The sequence below is a fragment of the Loxodonta africana genome, chromosome 3, assembly GCF_030014295.1.
Source record: "Loxodonta africana isolate mLoxAfr1 chromosome 3, mLoxAfr1.hap2, whole genome shotgun sequence".
Classification (NCBI taxonomy): domain Eukaryota; kingdom Metazoa; phylum Chordata; class Mammalia; order Proboscidea; family Elephantidae; genus Loxodonta; species Loxodonta africana.
The window spans coordinates 40,347,989-40,369,402 of NC_087344.1; the positions used below are offsets into that span (position 1 = coordinate 40,347,989).

At 50.2% G+C, this 21,414-nt stretch overlaps 1 protein-coding gene across 9 annotated transcripts in view; it reads left to right on the forward strand.

Annotated features, from left to right (window-relative positions):
- The window catches only part of KCNAB2 (potassium voltage-gated channel subfamily A regulatory beta subunit 2), a 111,117-nt gene that overhangs the window by 27,040 nt on the left and 62,663 nt on the right, over positions 1–21,414 (forward strand). For 3 of the 9 annotated variants that reach the window (XM_064281150.1, XM_064281158.1, XM_064281153.1), the window contains 2 exons: positions 16,383–16,511; positions 17,760–17,801. In XM_064281150.1, the coding sequence (XP_064137220.1) occupies positions 16,435–16,511; positions 17,760–17,801 (119 nt within the window). In that variant the 5' untranslated portion in view covers positions 16,383–16,434. Of the gene's footprint in view, positions 1–1,766; positions 4,795–10,900; positions 11,062–11,086; positions 11,317–16,382; positions 16,512–17,759; positions 17,802–21,414 lie in introns of those variants that run through there. The other 6 variants (XM_023552129.2, XM_064281152.1, XM_064281154.1 and 3 more) reach the window with 6 other exon arrangements.

The following is a 21,414-nucleotide window of genomic DNA, read 5'->3' on the forward strand; positions in this document are numbered from 1 at the left end:
AGTGGACTCATCGGCAACTGGTTTTATTGGCTTGCCAATAAAACTTTGTTTTTCCCTCTGGAATTTAAGTTTCATATAATCTTCATGTGCCAGGAAATACTCTATTTTTGTTTTTTCTTCCAAGCATTTAGACATGTAAACATCATTCTGAGGTCTTGGGCCATACAAACAAAGGTGATGGCTAGATCTGGCTACAGGCTGTGGTCATTTGCCAGTCCCTGTCCCAGAGCCTCGCTCTACTCACTGCCGACCAGACAACATGAGAAGCAGCTCTTGGCTCTGGGTGTCATTTTCGGAAGGCTATCAGCAAACTGGATGTCTTTAAAAGTGGGTGACGGGGTGATGATGTTCCAGAAAGAGGCAATGCCAAATGATGGTTAATGAGGTACCAGCGCTCCAGGGTTAGCATCTGAGCATCGGATTCCAGCTCCACTGTTTACCGGCTACCTGGCCCTGAGCAGACTGCACACCCCCACCCTCAGCCTCAGCACCCACAAGATAGGCACCGTCCCAAGACCTTCCATTCAGTTTCCTAAGGATTTGGCACATGGGAAGGGTATTGCACAGTGTGGGCCCAAATTATGCTTATTAGTTTACTTCAGAAACCTTGTGTGTTGTTGTTGGAATGGGCACAAATATGGACCTCTTCCAGTCAGTTGGCCAGGTAGCTGTCTTGAAAATTTCTTGGCATAGATGAGTGAGTGTTTCTAGCACTGCATCCATTTGTTGAAACATCTCCATTGGTATTCTGTCAATTCCTGGGGCCTCGTGTTTTGCCAATGCCTTTTTTTTTTCAGTGCAGCTCGGACCTCTTCCTCCAGTACGATCCATTCTTGATCATATGCTACGTCCTGAAATGGTTGAACATCAACCAATTTCTTTTTGGTCCAGTGATTCTGTATATTCTTTCTGTCTTCTTCTGATGCTTCCTGCATTGTTCAACATTTTGCCCATAGAATCCTGAAGGCTTGAATTTTTTTCCTCAGTTCTTTCAGCTTGAGAAATGCTGAGCGTGTTCTTCTGTTTTGCTTTTCTAACCCCAGATCTTTACACATTTCATCATAATACTTTACTTTGTCTCTTCAAGCTGCCCTTTGAAATCTTCTGCTCCGCTCGCTTACTTCATCATTCCTTCCAGTCACTTTAGCTACTCCATGTCCCTTTACTTGCAGACAATCTTCACATAGCATCTGTCTTTCCCTGTGTGTGTGTCTGGATCTAATGTGCTCCTTTACAACTCAGAAGTGATTAGATTTAGAACCCATCCTACTCAGATAATTAACATAACAAAGAAAACCCTATTTCCAAATAGAATTATATCCACACATACAGAGATTAGGATTCCAACACATATTTTAGGGGAATACAATTCAGTCCATTACAGGGGGTCATAGGCGCGGCTGGGCCAGTCAGCAGCCACAGTGCCATGTTCACTGGTGAAACTTTGGAGGCATGGTCCAAACCTTCGGGGCAGAGGGGGAGCTGCTCATTGGCTCAGTGAAGTATGTCTAACTTTGCTGTCCAGCATTTAACAGTCACCTGCCTTCCCCATCCCAAGTAATTTTTTTTAAATAACCCCAAAACTGTGGCCTTTATTGATCTTTTTTGTTTATAAAGTTGTGTGTGGCAGTAGTCATTGTAGATTGTAAAATGTTTGTGAGAAAATCTGTAAAGATAAAAATTTAAATCACAACCCAGAGATAAGTATATATTTCTGTTGTTCTTTTTTTTTTTTTTTGGTTCCTTATACATTTGAGATCATACTTCAGGCACAATGTTATATTTTCCATTTAACTTTTTTAAATTGTGCTTTAGGTGAATGTTTATAGTGTAAATTAGTTTCTCATTCAAAAATTTGTACACAAATTGTTTTGTGACATTGGTTGTAATTCCCAAATTGTGTCAGCACTATCCCATTTCCCTTTCCACCCCAGGTTCCCCATGTCCATTCATCCAGTTTTCCTGTCCCTTCCTGTCTTCTCGTCTTTGCTTTTAAGCAGGTGTTGGCTATGTGATCTTGTGTACTTGATTGGACTGAGAGGGATGCTCCTCACATGTGTGATCGTTTGTTTTATAGGCTTGTGGCACAGTGATTAAGAGCTTAGCTGGTAACCAAAAGGCCAGCAGTTTGAATCCACCAGCTGCGCCTTGGAAACCCTATCGGGCAGTTCTACTCTGTCCTATATGTTACTGTCAGTCGGAATTGCCTCAATGACAACAGGTTTTAATCGTTGGCTGAAAGGTAAACTTCAGGAGTGGCTTCAGTTCTGAGTTAGGAGGGTTTCCAGGGGCAAAGTAACTTTTAAAAAGATTTGGTGGAAACTTGAAGAAATACGGTTCACTTCTAAGGGTTTGGGTTTAGCCCAAGGAAGTCTGGGCTTGAGCTCTGGTTCTGTGTGCAGATGGCGAAGTCTATTGTTGTTGTTAGTTGCTGTCCAGTCACCTCTGACTCATGCCAACCCCATGTCTAACAGAACAAAACGTGGCCCGGTCCTGTGCCATCTCTATGATCATTGGTATGCTCAAGTCCACTGCTGTAGCTGTTGTGTCAATCCGTCTCATGGAAGGTTTTCTTCTTTTTCACTGACCCTCTACTTTACCAAACAGGATGTCCTTTTCTCGAGATGAGTCTTCCCTGAAGATGTTAGAGATGTTTATTTGAAATGGCTTGTTTTTATCTGCATCATGTGAAATTCATTGACAGCAACCGTGGTTTATGATGGTGATGAATAAAGTCTCCATTCACAGGTCAGGTATCATGGACATCAACTCCACACAGAGGTGGGGGAAGGACAAGAGGAGAGCCCAGGTCTTCTGGGATCAGAAGGCAAGGCCAAGAGGCTTGCCACCACCACCGCTTGAATGGGTTGCCTGTCCTGAGCCAGACGTTGGGGGCGGGGGGGGGCTCCAGGACAGGGTAGGTAGTTGCAGGTGGACGAAAGAGCCCTGATTTGGAGTCAGAAGCTCCCAGGTTTAGTCTTAGTTTCACCGCTGACTTGCTGAGTGACCTTGGAAAGTATCTCATCTCTCTGGGCCTTGATTTTCTCATCTGTAAAAGGGGACTGTCTTAGTTACCTAGTGCTACCATAACAGAAATACACAAGTGGGTGGCTTTAAAGAGCAGAAATTTATTGTCTCACAATTCAGGGTCTCAGCTGTGTCGATTCCTTCTGTGGGCCTCCCTCCTAGTTCCAGTGTCTGTTGGAGATCTTTGGCGTTCCTTGGCCTGTAGATAATTCTCACATGTCATTTGTCTTCCCCCACATGTGTCTCTGTGAATGCTCTGCTCTTTTTATAACTCTGAGGTGATTAAATGTAGAACCCACCCTGCTTGGGTATGGTCTAATTAACAAAGCTGTTTCCAAACGGGATCACATCCACAGGTATAGGGGTTAGGATTCCAAAAGATATTTTCGGGGGACACAATTTAACCTGCCCCCATGGAGTCTCTGTGAGGCTAGAGGCGGTGAGGGCTGGAGGGCAGGCCGAGATGGGGCTCGTCTGTGGAGTCCTCCTGACCTCCTCCAGTCCCCCTTGTTCATCTCTCGATACCTCTGCTTTCTTCAGTAGTTATGAAATATTTACTGAGCACCCAAATTTCTTCCTCCTCTATCCTCTTGCTCCTCCCCTGTATGTATCTTAATATGCCAGGAACCCATGGTGGTACACATTAACAGTACACATCTGAAGAAGGGGTCCCGCCTCACTCCCAGGAAACACCTGTAAGGGGGATGGGCCAAGCTGGGGCTGGAGTCAGCACCTCAGATAGCCCGGGTGGCTGCGGGCAGGAGTTAGAATGTTCCGTCATGTCCTCCCTTTGTCTTGTGCCCGAGAGATTTCAGGCACTCCCCGGGTGAGTCGCCAAGGAGCCTGGAGCAACTCCGTATCATGCCAGGTCCTGACGGGTAGCGGGGAGGAGGCACTCCCCAAGTAAGGCAGAGCAGGGGGAGGCTGTGAGGGAGTGGAAAGCCCATCCTCAAGGTGGGGACCACCCCCTACTTATCTTCCCAGGGCCACCCACCCCCTGGAGTCTGGCTGACTCACACCTGCAAATTCTGTGCCCTGGCGCATTAGAACTGGGGGTGGGAGATGGACACAGCAACCCTGCCGGGGGGCTCTCCACTAAGTGGGGGTCCTTGTGGCAGTCACACTTCAGAGCACACTAGAAGACAGCTGGCCCTGGGTTTGAGTCCTAGTTTAGTACCTCAGCCTCAGTATCACCATCTGTGATGTGAAGGGAGTGGTAGGGCCCCTGCCAGGGCTGTGGTAAAGAGCAGAAGAGATAGAAATGGGAACTCCAGCAGGGCTAGCTGCTTGGTGTAGACCCATCCCTGCCTCCTTCCCTGAGAAGGGGCCTCCCAGACTGTCGGGGCAGGGGTGTCTGCCTCCCATACTGAGGGTGCCTCCGTGGTGCCTCCCCTGTGCCTGACCGCACCCCGCCTCCTCCCCCTGACTCTTCCCCATTCAGCAGCTGGGGCCTCAGGAAGTTGGGAGGTCTGGGTCCTCCTCAGGGCTGGGTCCTGGTGGTTGGGCATGCCTGGTGCAGCAGCCGCACCCCAGCGCCCCACGTGGCCACTGCTCCCCACACCCCTGTCTGTCTTCTGCTGTGTGGTGGTGGCGTGTGGGGCCCTGGGACTTGCTGCTGCCAACCTCCTGATCCACTCCTAGTGGCGTGCTCTGCAGCAGGCACTCGACCTCACCCACCCACCGCGACCTCACCCAACATGGCCTTGTCTCTGACTGTCCTGACTCAGGAGCAGGTACAGAGTGCTCCAGGGAATCCTGTTTCTCAGGGTGGGTTTGTGCCTGAGCTGGGCTGGGTTCTCCCCTACTGTCCAGAGTTAATTGGGTTGTGGAGCAGGGCCTGGCGTGCCAGCTTGACCCTTGAGCTCTGCGCCCTTGCTGATCCCCATTGATTGGCCACAGGCTGGTGGGAGCGGCCCCTGCAGACCTCTCCTAGACCTGGGTGAGCCCCACATAGCTGCAGGTGTCCTCACTGTGAGGGGCCACAACAGCCACAGTGTCCCTGAGACTGCTCGGTAGGTGATGGACACAGCAGGCTGGGCTCGCAGCGAGGGGTCTCACCACAACACAGTTCTGCCAGTCAGAGCTGCTGGCTGCGCTCTTCATCCCTAGGTGGTGACGGGAGCCAGGAGATCAGAGCACCCTGCGGTTCTGGCCTGGGCTGCTTCCCCAGGGCACGAGCTCCAAAAGGGACACCTGGCCCACCTTCTCCCAGGAAACCCTGGCCTGGAGTTTTTGCATTTCCCAGAAGCGGGAAATGGGAACTCCATCAGCAGGGCTAGCTGCTTGGTGCAAACCTGTCCCCGCCTCCCTCCCTGAGAGGGGGCCTCCTGGACTGTCAGGGCAGGGGGTGTCCACCTCCCAAAGTGAGAGAAGAAAGTGGTTTCGTATGCAGAAGGAGTAAGGGTTCACCCTGTTTGTGATGGGCCTGTGTGCGTTCTTCTCTCCTGTAGGTCTGAGTGCAGGGAGCCTGTGCTAGGGGAGGCCCTCCCCACCCTGTACTCTGTCCTGGGAGGGCAGCCTGCAGCCCTGTGTGCGGTTGTCAGCCCCATGTGCCATTGTCACGCGAGAGGGAAGGCAGGGCAGGCAGGATGATGAGTGGGCTTCCTCCCTTCTGAGAAAAAACAGGGCTTCCTGTTCCGCATGTCTCCTCCCTCCCCGCCAGCTCTTTTCTCCTCCCAAACAGGATATAGGATGGGGTGTAGTCATGGTGGCAGGTGGGGGTGGCTGCTGTATAGGGCTGGGGAGAGCGCTGTGAGCTTCCTGGGGAGGGGACAGCATCTGTTCCAAGCCCTCGGAGCCTTCACCCCTGTGCAGGCCTGGAATGCAGCAGGGCTTTGACATGTGTGTTGTGTGAGTGACTGGAGGTGAGGCGCATGACCCACGCCCAGGGAATGGCTGTGGGCTCCAGAGCAGATGTGGGTATGTGAGTTTCCTGGGGGCTGCTCTAGCAAAGAACCACAGGCTGGGAGGCTTAAAATAACAGAAATTTGTTCTCTCACAGTTCAGAAGCCCAGAAGTCTAAAATCAAGATGTCCACAGGGTTGGTCCCTTCTACAGGCTCTAGGGGAGGATCCTCCCTTGCTTCCTCCAGCGTCTGGTAGTTGCTGACAGTCCTTAGCATTTTTTGACTCATAGACACATCACTCATTCCCTGCCTCCTTCGTCACATGGCCTTGTCCTCTGCGTCTGGGTCTTCTTTCTCTTCTAAGGACACTAGCCATGTTGGACTGGGGCCCTCCTTACTCCAGTATTGGGACCCTGGTGGCGCAGTAGTTAAAGAAGTTGGCTGCTAACCAAAATGTCAGCACTTTGAATCCACCAGCTGCTCCTTGGAAACCCTATGGGGCAGTTCTACTCTGTCCTATAGGGTTGCTATGAGTCGAAATTGACTCGATGGCACCAGGTTTGGTTTCTTTTTACTCCTGTATGATCTCATCTAATTAATTACATCTTTAAAGACCCTTTTTCTAAACAGGGTCACATCCACAGGTACAGAGGTTAGAACTTCAACTTAGCTTTAAGGGGAGTGGAGACACAATTCAACCCACACCAGTGAAGCATCTGTTTCCTTTACAGCACGGGTGGGGTGCACACCGGCTCCTGTTAGAGGACTCTGACTCTTGTGCTAAGTTGGTAAAGCGCTGTCATCCCCTCCAGCCCGAGGCCAGAGAGCAGCTCTGCCCACCCCTCCCCCCACCTTGCCACCATGGTCACCGGCATCCAGGCCTTCCCTCCAACTGGACCCAGTGCGACCCAGGCCCTCAGGCTCTGCCATGGAGGGTGCTCTGAGTTCTCAGGAAAGTGCTGGAAGGGCAAGGGGTGAGGCAGCCAGGAGCCAGCTGTGACTCAAGAACCATTGCGCGTGGTGAGGATGGCTTTTCACACTGGATGGGTATCAAAGAAGCCAAATCCTTTTGCGTAGGTGTGAGAGCTGAGCCCCCCTGCCCCCTCCATGGTCCGAGCCTCCATTTCCTCTCAGGAGGGAGGTAGCTGCTCCCAGACTGGGAGACTTTAACCTCTGACCCCAACCAGCACCCAGGTCACCTCTGCGCACAGCCCTGCCTTAGCAGCTTTGGGCTTCAACCAGAAAAGGCACTGCCTGCAGGTGCAGGTGAAATGGTGTGCAGCTGGGTGGGCATGTGCTTTCTAAGGGGAAAAATATTTAAGCATTGTTTTGAAAAGCTGACATTTTGGGGCTGCAGGTTTTTGTTTGTGTTTTGTTTCTTAATTGTGGCATTAATCAGATGTGAACACGAGCTCTGCGTCCAGCAGTCTAGACTTTGGGCTCTGTGCTCAGTTAGTTTGTGGTTTTTAATAAGAGGGCAGTCATTTGAATGTTGCTTTGAAAAGACGGAAATTTTTAATCTATGATCTTTTAAAAAAAATTTAATGAGGCATTGATTAGATGTGTTATTAAACCCCCTTTCCAATCGTCTTGACTGGGGGCTGTGTGGTTTGGTCTGGATGCTCCTGCTGCTGCCTGGAACACGTGATGCCCATGCTCATTAGCATCAGGTTGGGAGCCAGTGGATGGCAGGGTCCCCCTGGCTCAGGGCTGAGGAGCGTGGAGGAGAGACCACGGTTTCTCTGTGGCATAGAGCAGGGAGATCTTGGCCATGCCTTCCAGCCTCTAGTAACATCTGCACCTTTCTTTGCCGGCTGCCCCCACTGGACTGGGTCTGGGCAAGGTCTGAAGGCTACTGTTTGGGAATCAGGTTCTCCTGACCTCCAGACCCCTCTTCAGGCCCTCTGGGACATCCTGGAGCAGCTGGGCCTTTCTGCCTGGTTCCCCATGGTGACGCCACAGGCAGAACTGATACCTCAAGTACGCAGATTCCACGACAGCTGTGGTCAGCAGCATTTACTCCTCCCAGTGAGAAGAGACCTGCGCTAATACACCCCCAGATCTTGCTCTTAGGAGAGGGGCAGGCCACTGTGTGGGGCGCCTGCCTTCTCTGTGCGAGAGGAAGGGTGTGTTATGCAAGCACCTTCCGTATCTGTGTGGTTTTGAGCAGTTACACCTCTTCCTGTCTCCTTTTAGGCTCACAGTCACCACCATGGTGCCTCTAGGCTTCAAGCCGCAGAAGAGATGGTGGTTTTATGCCATAGGAGTCCCTGGGTGGTACAGACGATTAATGTGCTCAGCTGCCAACTAAAAGGTTGGAGATTTGAATCTACCCAGAGGTGCCTCAGAAAAAAAGGCCTGGTGATCTAATTCTGAAAAATCAGCCATTGAAAACGCTTTGGAACACAGTTCTGCTCTGACACACATGGGGTTGTCTTGAGTCTGAGTCGACTCAATGGCAACTTGTTGGTTTTTGCTGTGTAATAGTCAAGGTAGATACTTCAGGGCTTTGGGAGGGAGAATTCCCAGGGTTTGAGAAGTTCATTACCCTGGGAGCTTCAGTCCTAGCCCTGAGCCCTTCAGGAAGTTTACCTGTGCATCAAGTCCAAAGAGCATGAGCTTCTTTTCTCTTCCTTCCTTTAATAAATGTTCATTGAGCATCTACTCTGTCCCAGGTGTTACCCTGGGCATTGGGATAAGTAAGTAAACAAAAGAAACAAAACTCCCTGCCCTGCTATGACTGACAATCCAGTGGTCCAGGGGATGTGGGGGTGGAGGTTAATGTGGGGCATAGTCCATCATCTGTTTTACAGTAGCGAGCCTCCAAGGTGGCCTCCAGTGATCCCTGTCTCCTGGTATTCAAGCCCTCGTGATATCAGGGCTGGTCTTTGTGACCACGGAATAAAGCAGAATGGACGGCATGCAACTTGTGAGACTAAGTCATGAAAGACATCACAACTTCTTTCTTGATCACACGCTAGAGGGAAGCCAGCTGCCATGTTGTGAGAGGCCCAGGTGAGGTGGAACTGAGGCCTCCAGCCAACAGCCATGTGAATAAGATAGCAGAGAAAGCTCCTCACTGTGACTCAGGACTCTTTACACGGTTTACTGTTGATTCTGGTGCTTTCCTCCTTGTATGTATAAAGGTGCTTATCCTTGGTTAAAATCGTGTAATGGGTTCACTTTTCCAGAAGGCTATCAACCCCAAGTTTCATGCCAATCCTTAGGCTTGTCCCAGGTATCTCCCAATCCCAGGCTTATCCTAGGGGCCCCGGGGCCCCCAGAGTTGCAAAAAGGGACCCCCATAGGTCCTTCAATCAGTCCATGAAAGAATCCAAAACAGCATGAGCTTCTTTTGTCTTCATTCCTTCAGTAAATGTTCATTGAGCATCTACTATGTCCCAAATGTTTCTCTGGGCATTGGGATAAGTCGGTGAGTAAAAGACAAAACCCCCTGCCCTGGCCTTCCGGAGGTTGTGGTTTTGATGACACTCTAAGACCTTCAGTAATTAGTCTTTACTTTTTTTTGTTTGTTTGTTTTTCCCCTTTAACCTCGGCTTCTTGCCTTCTCACCTCCTCTGCACTCAGAGCCCAAACTGGCAACACATTTGGCCTTTCTGGAAAAAACAGCATTAAGAAAACACCCACAGTAAAAGATCACTGAAAAAAAACATGCAGTGGAACTGACTCCAACTCATGGCAACCCCATGTGTGTTAGAGTAGAACTGTGCTCCATAGGGTTTTCAGTGGCTGATTTTTTGGAAGTAGGTCACCAGGCCTTTCTTCTAAGTTGCCTCTGGATGGACTTAAACCTGCAACCTTTAGGTTAGCAGACAACCACGTTAACCATCTGCACCACCCAGGGACTCTAAAACGTCATGGGGAGGGGGCTGGATATTGACCCAGCGTGAGACCCCGCCTTGTAGTTACTGGTGAATTACAGTAGAGGAAATGCACCGTGCCAGTGGCGGACACAGTGGCATTGGATGCACAAGAAAGACACAACCTTGCCAAAAAGGCCTAGCAAAAATCTAATCACGAGGCAGCCATCAGACAAATCCAAACTGAACCCTTCAAAGAAATCAGTGTCATGAAAAGCAAAAACAAGACAAATATGGTAGGGACCCTTCTAGACTAAAAGAGACCAGACGGAAATAACCAGTGTCATCTGTGAACCTTGACTGGCCCCAGATTTTTTATTTTTTTATTTTTTAAGCTATAAATGGTATTTTGGGATGGTTGGAGAGATTGGTATATAGGCTTATGTCAGATGCTATTGAATGAATTATCTTAGGTACAATCGTAGTACGGTGGCTGTGTAAGACAGGGTCCTTATTCTTAGAAGAGGCATGCTAAAGTATTTAGGGGTGAAGTCAGGATTGGAACTTACTTTCAAATGGTTGAGAAAAAAGTGAAAAGCATGTAACTGTGTGTGAAGAGAGAGGGGAAAAAAAGCACAAGTGATTGGTGATTACAATGAAGAGTATATTGGTGTTTATTACTAATCTGATTTTTTATAATTTTTCTGAGGTTTGAAAATTTTCCAGATAGTATGTTGGGGAGAAAAAAAGGAAATGCTCCTAGTTGGAGCCTCCCAGCTTTCCTAGGTCACCTGTCATCATTGCTGTGTAGAGGATAAGAGAATTTTCCCGTATCTTTCCTCTTGGGCTCAAAACATTGTCCCATTTGTTTTCACTTTGTCCCCGTAAAAAGTACAGGCAGGCCTTGTAAACGCCCAATGCTTCAGGTTCTTCTAATATAAATCGGGGTTGTTTGCTCAAGGTCTCACACAAGCCAAGTTCAAGTGCAGGAGCGGCACTCAGAGTGCGGACTCCCAGCCTCAATGCCAAGCTTGGCTCCATATCAACTGCCCCGCCTCCGTCCCATCCCGCCTGCGGCTAGGGTGTTGTCAAACAGTTTCCAAAGCTTGTTGTCCTGAGCGGGGCTGTCAAACGGTTTCCAAAGCTTGTTGTCCTGAGTGCGGGGCTGTCGGCGTCCCAGGGCGACCCCTCCTGCCTTCCCTTCCAGGTGCGGAGGGACCAGCAGCGCCAGTCCCGGACGCGCAGCACTTCAGCTAGGATACGGCTCTTCAGCTAGGATATGGCTCCTTCGCGACTGGTCGCTAAGCGGATGCAGTCGTTTCTGATTGGACGGCGGCCTCTCCAGCTGAGGATGGCGATTCTGGGCAGGTCGGCGCTGTGGGTGCGCGTCCTGAATGCAAAGCAGGGGGCTTGTGGATATTTCCTCCAGTCCCACTCCCAGCCGTGTGAGGAGGCAGAGGTGGAGGGCTGGGCTGCCAGCGCCTTGAGGAGGAAGGGGATGGAAAAGCTCTTGGTGGCCCGTGGGACCTCGCAAAATGGACATCAGAGTGTGGCCGTGGCCCAAGCTGAGCTGTGGCTGTGGACAGAGGAGCTGGCTGCTGCTCAGAGGGAGGCTGACCTCAGGTCAGCACTATGTGGAGCCCAGACTAGGGGTGGGGACAGGTGGCCACCCCAGAGACACCTCCAAAAGCACAGCCAGTGGCCACGGTTGTCCCTGCACCTAGCTGCCCTGTGCATCCCCACTGGAGAGAGTGGCATTGCACCTCCAGAGAAAGCAAACCTTGTTCCAGATGCAGGTGGCCCGTCCCAGGCTCTCCCCTCACCCCACTGTGTGTTCCACTTCCAGTCAAAGCAGACTGCCCAGCCCTGACTGCTGCTCTGTGCTTTCTTCCCCTGGGCTTTTAGCAGGCTGAGTGTGCATATCCATTCATTCTGCATTCATTCATTCAACAACTATTTATTGGGTGTCTTCATTGTAGCAGGCTGTGAATACAGCAGAGAGAACCCCCTGCTCCCACGGAGTTGGCATCGTGGTGGGAGAGACAGACCCCAGACAGGACAAGCAGCTGGGAGATACTATATGTCAGAAGGTGAAAAGTGCTAAGGAGAAACATAATTCAGGGAAAGGGCTAGGGGAGTGTGGGGGGAGATGTGGTTTGCTGTGTTAGCTAAGGTGTCCAGGGAAGACCTTGGTGAGCAGGTGACCTTTGTGTAAAGAGGCAAAGGTTAAGAGGAGCCTTCAGATGATCTCTGGGGCCTGAGAGCTTCAGGTGGAAGCAAGAGCAAATGCAAAAGGCCTGGGATGGGAGCATCTCTGTGGGTTCATGGGACCCCAAGGAGCCAGTGTGGCAGGCCGGAGTGAGTGAAGGGGCTAAGGGGAGGTGAGGCTGGAGAGGGCATGAGGCCAACTGGGTAGGGCCTAGAGGCTGTTGTTGAGATTTTGGCATTTACTCTGGATAGAATGGGAAGCCACTGAGGTTTTGTTTGTTTGTTAATTGTTTTAAATATATATATAACACAACATTTGCCAGTTCAACGTTTTTCATGTGTCCAATTCAGTGACACCAGTTACCTCCATCATGTTGTGCAATCATCACCAGTATCCGTTGCCTATTTTCCATCACCATAAATAGGAACTTTGATCTCTATATATTTGCGTATTCTAGGTATTTCATATTAAGTGGCATCATACAGTATTTGTCCTTTTGTGATTGACTTACTTCACACAGCGTGATATTTTCAAGGTTCATTCATGTTGCAGTATATATCAGGACTTCATTTCTCTTTGTGGCTGAGTAATATTCTGTTGTACATATTTATTTTGTGTATCCATTCATCTGTTGTTTCCACCTTTTGGCTATTATGAATGATACTGCAGTGAACATTAGTGTACATGCGTCTGTTTGCATGGCTGCTTTCATGTCTCTCAGATATATACCTAGATGTGGAATTGCTGGTCATATGGTAGCATTGGAAGGTTTTGAGCAAAATCATAACATGATCTGATTTATGTTCTAGAAGGATCACTCTGGCTCCTGTGTTGAAAGGATACTATCAGGGGGCAAAGGTAGAAGCGGGGAGACCTGTTAGGAAGCTGTTGTGATCACAAACCAGACAGATGAGGGTGGCTTGGACCAAGGAAGAGGAAGTTGATGCAGTGAGAAAGATTAGGATTCTGGATGTTTCCAAAGATGAAATCCAATGATAATCCAATAATGGATTGGATGTGGCACGTGAGAAGAAAAGGGGATTCAAGGTGAATCCCGGGAATTTGGACTGAGTAACCGGAAGAATGGATTGTTCTTTACTCAGATGGGGACGGCTGTGGGGAGAACAGGGGTGGGGTGGGGGCAATCAGGAGTTCAGGGATAAACTTACCTGGAGTTCAGGGGAGAGTCAGAGCTGGAGATATAAACACAGGGGTCCACAATGTGACGATGGAGTTCAGAGCCAGAAGACTGGCGGAAACCTGAGGAACTTTGTGTGGATGGAAAAGCAAAGAGGCTCAAGGCTTGCCTGAGCAGCTCCCAAATTTGGAGGTCAGAGAGATGAGCAGGAAGCCACCAAGGAGACTGAGCAGAAGCAATCAGGGAGGTAGAAGGAGAGCCAGGCACTCATGGGGTCCGTGGGCCGAAGAAGACCATGTACAGGTCACTGTCGAGCAGATACGATGGGTGCTGTTGGATTAGCAGCAGGAGGGTCTCTGTGACCTTGTCGAGGATAGTTTTCGTGGAGTGTGAGGGCAAAAGACTGATGGGAGTGAGTTTAAGAGCAAGAAGCGGGAGAGGAATTGCAGAGAGCAAGTTGGGGCCATTTTTTGCAGTAATTTTCCTGTGCAAGGGAGGAGAAAAGTAGGACAATAGAAGAGAAGAAAGCAAATCAAGAACCTGGGTGCATGTGTTTTTAAGATGGGAGAAAAAATAACTTGTACACAGATGGCAATGCGCCATCAAGAATGAAGAATTGGAGAGCAGGAGGGCAGTGTTGCCATGGCGATGCCCTTGATCTGGTGAGAGGGAAGGGCGTGGCGCTCAGGTGGAGCTGGCCCAGGACAGGGGCATGGCCAGTCCATCTGGGTAGCCCAGGAGGGAAAGCGGAATAGTTTGAGGGCTGATGCTGGTGGGTATGTGGATGTTGGCAGGGGGCGCGGGGAATGACTAGGGAAGCTGGCTTCTGATTGCTTCTATTTTTTCAGTGAAATAGGAAGCAAGACCATGAGCAGGGAGTGAGAACAGGGGATGAGGTGATTAGAAATTTAAGGAGAGGGGAGCTGGGAAATTGTCTTCTTGGAGAGTGGGAGAGAGAATAGCCTAGAGCAGGATTGGCCCACTTGTTGTATAAAGGGCCAGATAGCAAGTGTTTTAGGCTTTACAGGCCAGACAGATGGTGTCTGCTGCAATGCAGCTGTAGACAGTATATAAACAAATCGGCCCATGTGGAGCTGTTCCAATAAAACTTTATTTACAAGAGGAGGCTGTAGGCTAGATGTGACCTGAGGGCGATAGTTTGCAGACTCTTGGTCTAGGGCCTAGTGCCTAGGCCAGTGGTTCTCTAAGTGTGGTCCCTGGACCAGCAGTATCAGCGTTACCTGGAGAGTTGTTAGAAATGCAGATTCTTGGGCCCCACCCCAGATCTGCTGAATTAGGAACTTTGGAGTTGGGGCCCACAGTCTGTGTTTTAACAGCCCCTCCAGGTGATTGTTGTTGTTGTTAGCTGCTGTTGAGTTGGCCCGACTCATGACAACCTCATGCACAGTGGAATGAAACATTGCCAAGTCCTGCATCATCCCCATGATCGGTTATGGATTGGACTGGTTATGAATCGGACTGTTGTGATTCATAGGGTTTTCACTGGCTGATTATCAGAAGTAGATCACTAGGCTTTTTGTCCTAATCCAACTTAGTCTGGAAGCTCCGCTGAAACCCGTTCAGCATCATAACAACATGCAATCCTCCACTGACAGTCGGGTGGTGGCTACACATGAAGTGCATTGGCTGGGAGTCGAACACTGGTCTCCTACGTGGAAGGCTAGAATTCTACCACTGAACCAGCACTGCCTCCCTCTCCAAGTCATTGTTGTTAGGTGCTGTCAAGTTGATCCTGACTCATGGTGACCCCATGTGACAGAGTAGAACTGCCCCATAGGGTTTTCTTGGCTGTAATCTTTACAGAAGCAGATCATGCGATTTTTCTCCCACGGAGCCACTGGCTGGGTTCAAACCTCTGGCCTTTCGATTAGTAGCTGAGCACTCAACTGTTTGCACCACCAGGGCTCCTTCTGCAAGTGATTAAAACCAAAACCAAACCCCTTGCCACTGAATCGATTCCAGCTCATAGCAGCCCTATAGGACAGAGTAGAACTGCTCCATAGGGTTTCCAAGGAGAAACTGGTAGATTCAAACTGCTGACCTTTTGGTTAGCAACCTGAGCTCTTAACCACTGTGCCACCAGGACTCCTCTCCAAGTGATTAGGACCTGCTAAAGTTGGAGAACCAGGAGATTAGGCAAATAAGGTATAGTTCCTGGCTATAAGTTAGGGCCACGTGAAGTAGTAATCGTTTTCTCATTAGATTCCCTACTGGTCCGGGTGGCTACTGCAGAAAGTTTCAGGGAGTGCTGTGAGTCCTGAAGTGTTTACAGGGTCTGCTGATGGTCTTCCAAGTGGAGATGGCTCAAAAGTAATGAGATTCAAGGAGGGAACATCCTGTGGCCTCTCTAAGAAGCTCTGGTTCGAGGACAGAAGCAGGCAGACTCCTGAGTCTCTCTGGCATAGAGTTTGAGCCAGATGAGGCTCTGAGCCAAGTGGTCTGGTGAGGCTGGGGTGGACTGTCCCCAAGCAGAGCTGGCACGTGCCAGCATCCCTGAGCTTTTCTATTCAAACTTTTTTGTTAGCCACCATCCTGTCAGCTCCAATTCATGGCAACCCCATATACAACAGAACAAAATGTTGCCTAGTCCTGTGCCATCTTCACAATTGTTGGTATGCTCAAGTCCATTGTTGCAGCCTCTGTGTATTTTGAGTGACTTCCAACCTAGGGGGCTTATCTTCCAGCACTATGTTGAACAATACTTTGTTGTGATCCCCAGGATTTTCTTTTGCTAATTTTCAGAAGTAGCTCCCCAGGCCTTACTTCTGAGTCCATCTTAGCCTGGGAGCTCCTCTGAAACCTGTCCACCATGAGTGACTGGTGTTTGAAATACCAGTGACATAGCTTCCAGCATCATAGTAACATGCAAGCCACCGCAGTGTGACAAACTGACAGACGAGCAGTCAAAGGTTCAGTTAGTGCACAGATCTCCCTGGGGCCATCTTTTTGTATATTTTGGCCAATAGAAAAGTGCTTCTAGACTTTCAGAAAAGCAAATGGGAGAGGAGGAAGACCCCCACAAAGCCATGGGTTGGACTATGGAGAGATAGAGGGAAGTCCTTCCCAGTCATTTAACCTGGCTGTCAGGCTCCTCGCTGAGCCCAGCCCTCAGAGGCTCTGAGTTGGAGCCATGTCCATGGGCAGAGTTGGGGCCATGTCCCCATGGGTCTGTCTGTCTATCTGTCTGTCTGTCTGATGAGAGATGAACAGAGCACCCAGTGAAACCCACCACCCTTGGGGACCTTTGTCATCACACAGCAATCTGGCCAGATTGGACTGGTCTTCTTACCCACCCCACCCCCTTCTTTGATTTTCCTCCAGAACTTTTCCTCCGTGAAGAAGACAGAGGGTCAGGTCGAGTGAGGCCGGCTCCATGTATCCAGAATCAACCACAGGCTCCCCCGCTCGGCTCTCCCTGCGGCAGACCGGCTCCCCCGGGATGATCTACAGGTGACACCCCCATCCCCTAGACCGCTTTCAGGGTCAGTCGTCCCACCTCTGAGGAGGGGTCCCCAAGGCTACTCTCCTGCCCTTGGCCAAGAGGGAAGACCGAGTGACAAGAGCGGGGGCTTCTACCTTCCACTGGGCTGGGAGGTATGCAAGGGTGAGCGTTGTCCCCAGGGAAAGAAATGGATGCTTTTCAAGGCCAAAGTAGGGAAGGACAAAACAGATTTTCTGGCTGCAATGGAGCCAGGATGAGACTCCTGCCTTGACCCTAACTCTTTTGAAATATTTCATTTGACAGTAACAGAGCCCCTGAAGACAGCAGAGAGGCCCTTCCCTGTTTCCCTTGTCTCCCCTCTCACGTATTGTGGCTCCCGTGGCTCCTTGTAGCCCACCCTCCAGCACCCTGGAAGAGGCTGAAAGCCTTGGCAGTCCTTTGGGAAACCGTGTCTGCCCATTTTGAACACCCGGTGGGGTTAGGGACATCCAGGTGCTCTCTGACCTTCTCTTTGTGGAGGCCACTTCCAAGTCCAGCCCTTGGTATTTCTGTCTGTGAAGTAGTCAATGTTGAGCACCAGGGCCCAGCACACAGGAGGCATTTGGTAAGAGCCGCTGGCTCCGTGCACAGGACTGAACCAGATGCTGCGGTCCCGATCACCAAGATGGGGGCACAGGCAGGACCCCAGCGGTGGATCAGCCCTTGGGTGGTCACACCTTTCTAGATTGTTGTTAGGGACTGAGCCAGACCAATTGTTTGCAGTAGCCTCTGGGAAAGGGGTGTCTCCCTCCTCATCAAAGTCCTGAAAAGAACCTGGATGCTTCTGGGATCACCTGTAGACTAGCCAGCGTGGCAGCCAGCATGTCTTGGTCTGAGGGCTTTCGACCGTTGTTCTAAAGCATGTTTTATATTAAAACCCAAGCACACTGTCACCTAGAGGTTTGCCTTTTTCCCTCATTGCCCCCTCTGGGTGGTGAACTTTGGAATAAGGCCAGGCCAGGCAGGACCCCTTGGTGTCCAGAGCAGACCTGACTCTTGGGCTCTGCCTCCATCTGCCGCTGGGTGGTGCTGCTGCAGAACGTTTGGTACCAGGTACCTTCCTTGCAGAGGGCAGGCTGAGGAGAGGGATGGTGGGGCCCGCTGGGTGTTGGTGATGCTTTCTGAACTGGCACATCCCTATGGTTAATGCGAATTGTGGACCATCTCTGTTCTCTCCCTCCCTCCTTTTTTTCTCTTCTCTCCATTGCTATCGGAAGTACTCGGTATGGGAGTCCCAAAAGACAGCTCCAGTTTTACAGGTAATGAGTCCTTCATTTTCCCTAAAACCTGACAAGCTGAAGGCCAGGGAGTGGGTGGGAGGACCACGGAGGTCCCAGGTAGGGTGTGCTGGAGTTATCTCTGAAGTAGGACCGCACCCCCATCCATAAGCTCTAATGACCTCTTGGCACGACTCACCCGGCATTATGGAAGCGTCTAGATGAAAAACGTAAAGTCGCCTTAACTGTGTGTGCTAATCTACTTAGAAGTTTACTCTGATTTGAACAAATGGTCTTCTGATGGCTGCTTAGCTCTCCACCAAGTCTGCCATCAAAACATGAATCATCAGGCAGTGGGGGAGATTCTTTCCTGTGGCCACAGGTCTGTGCTTCTCAGATCATCAGAGTATAGACTAAGTGGCCATCCCATCGATTCTTCCTTTCTCCTGTGGATTCGAGCTGATTTGTAGCCTACAGAGTCTTCACATTAATCAAAGACCAACACCTTCCTGGGGGTGTACGGTGCTCATGTGGCTTGATTCAGGGCCGGGGTAGACTTGGTGCCTTTCTCGTGCATTTCTCTATTGGCAAACTAGCAAAACGAGTGCTTGCCTAGTGGAGGGCCATGCGCAGAGGGACATCAAGAGGCCAGGCTTGCATCCCAGCTTACACACCCATCTGCTGGGTCCTCTTGGACAAGCCCATTCCCCCCTCTGGGCAGCCCCCTCCTCATCTGTAAAATAGAAGGATTAAACCCCGGAACCTCCTTCCTTCTCGGAACATCTCTAACACTAGGAAGTTACTTTAAATGACATTTTCCTCCCACCAGAAAAATGTCAGTACTGGCAGCTCGAGGGGTCAGTTAGCTCTGCCAGCCTTTGGACCATCTGGGGAACTGGTGCAGCCTTGGCGGCGGGTCCTAAGAGTGAGCATGCATCTTGGCATCCAGGTCTGGAGGTCTGTCTGTCTGCAAGCAGCTCTCCAGCATTGTTAATCCCCACCAGTGGCCGAGCTGTGGGGCATTGGTGTGTGGTGCCACGAAGGAAGCTCAGGCAGGGAATGCTGGTGGCGGTACCAGCTTCTGACCTGGCTTTGTCCTTCCCACGGCCTTGGCGCTGCTGAGTGTGACCATGACCTGGGAGCTCAGGCTAAAGTGTGTCACTGCTTCAGTGCCTTCTGCGAGGTCTCATTCATTACAGATAGCCTTTGTATCTTTGATTGTCCTGAAATATTTGCAATATGAGATTTTTCCTGAAATAGATCGATCTGAACTTGGACTTGCAAATGCTTTTATTGGATGGAATGTGTATCATAATATGTGGCATACATCCCAGAAGGACTTGGCTAGTGAAGTCAGATTTGCACCTGAGCTGCATCCTCAGAGAGTCCTGCCCCCGCATCCCATGGGAGGAAGGAGTGAGGCCAGATGGGCAGGCAGAAAAGTCACAGGTGCAGACTGGCCAGCTCAGGGGCCTTGCCGGTAAGAAGGTGCCAGTCAGTTGTCAGGTGTAACTGAGTGGAGGTGAAAGCGTGTTGCATACCACTTGCTAGCCTTTGTAACCCTGAGGATCCAACAATTGTCCAGCCCTCTGGGTGCCCTTAGAATGAGCTCTTTCATCCCAATGAGGTGTTCCCTGCCCCTAGGGCAAGCTCTGTTAAGAAGAGTCCTCAACTCTAAAGGCCTAACTCCAGGCCTCTTGGCTCCATACCCCCAAGGCTCACGGGCTCTGACATGCTGCCCTTTGGGTGTCCAGTGGGGTGGCTTCACATGGACATGTGGGGCTTTGATGATGGCTTCTGGGAGTGGGATCTGTATGTGTTCACCATACTGGGTACCACTCTGGGGCGGGAGGCATCCTTGTCACACAGACAATGAACACTGGGTCTTACCAGTTGCCATCAAGTTGATTGCAACTGACGGCAGCCCATGTGTGTCAGAGTAGAACTGTGCTACATGGGGTTTTCCAGGGCTGATTTTTTGGAAGTAGATTGTCAGGCTTTTCTTTTGAGGCACCTCTAGGTAGACTTGAACATCCAGCCTTTCAGTTAGCAGCCAAGCATGTTAACCATTTGCACCACCCAAACCAAAAGAACCAAATCTGATGCTGTTGAGTCAATTCCAAGTCATAGTGACCCTGTAGGGCAGAGTAGAACTGCCCCATAGGGTTTCCAAGGAGGAGCTGGTGGATTTGAGCTGCCAACCTTTTGGTTAGCAGCTGGGCTCTTAACCACTGTGCCACCAGGGCTCCAAACACTGGTTACTGGATAGTTACTTAAGTCAGCCAACAATGTGGACACCCCATCCATGCCTGGCCCTCTAATGGGGGCAAAGGTGTCCAAGGCATATCCCCTGCCCCCAGGCAGCTCACAGACCAGTGCAGGAGGTCAGAACCTATGTCAGCATGTCATACTGCATAACCAACAGCCCCTAACCTTATGACAGGCACCAATAAGCATTTATTTCTGGCTGAGATGTCTGTGGGTAGGCTGGGGTGGGCTCATCTAGGCTGAGCTTGGCTGCATTTATACAAGTTGTAAGTTAGGTCTCTGTGTGCCCCATCGTTCTTCACCGTTGGCTATCCCAGGCATGGAGTCCCTAGGTGATGCAAACAGTTAACATGCTTTCTGCTAACTGAAAGATTGGAGGTTTGAGGCTACCCAGAGGGGCCTCAGAAGAAAGCCCTAGTGATCTACTTCTGAAAAATTAGTCAGCCATTGAAAACCCTGTAGAGCACAGTTCCCCTCGGACACAAGTGGGGTTGCCATGAGCTAGTCGACTGGACACCAGCTGGTGGTGGTGGCAGACTCCAGGTCATCTTATCGTGATAGAAGTGCCAGAGGACGAGTGGAAACATACAAGGCCTCTTAAGGTCTGCCCTTGTTACCGGTACATGTCATTTTTCATGCTCTTTTGGCTAAAGCAAACCACATGGCCAAGCACAAAGTCAAGGGACAGGAAATATACTCCTCCCACCAGCAGGGAGCTACAGAGTCAGGTGAAACAGAGAGCGGTAAAGAATGGAGAATGACAATGCAATCCACCCCACAACCTGCATAACTTGCAGTATCTGTTGTTAGTTGTCATCAAGTCGGCTCCAACTCACGGAGACCTTATGTACAACAGAATGAACGTCGCCCAGTCCTGCATCATCCAAATGGCCACTAGCATGTTTAAGTCCATTGTTCCAGCTATCGTGCCAATCCATCTCACCAGGGGCCTCCCTCTCCCTCGTTGACCCTCTGCTTCATCAAACACAGTGTCCTCCTCCAGTGATTGATCCCTCCTGATGCCATGCCCGAAGCAAGCAAGTCAGACAACGTTATGTTATGAACCACAGGGTTTTCACTGGCTAATTTTTGAAAGTAGATCACCAGGCCTTTCTTCCGAGCCTTAGTCTGAAATCTCTGCTGAAACCTGTGCACTCTGGGTGTCCCTGCTGGTATTTGAAATACTAGTAGCATACCTTCCAGCATCATAGCTGGAAGGCAAAGAAAATATCATGGGAGAAGTTGAAAGAGCCATTGGGGTTCCAGGGAGGGAGTGTTCAGAGCCAGTAAGAGAGTCAGAGATGGCTCCATGGAGAAGGCAGCATGGAGGCTTTATGCTGGACCTTGAAACCTAGGCAAGACTCAACACACAGATTGGGAAGAACAT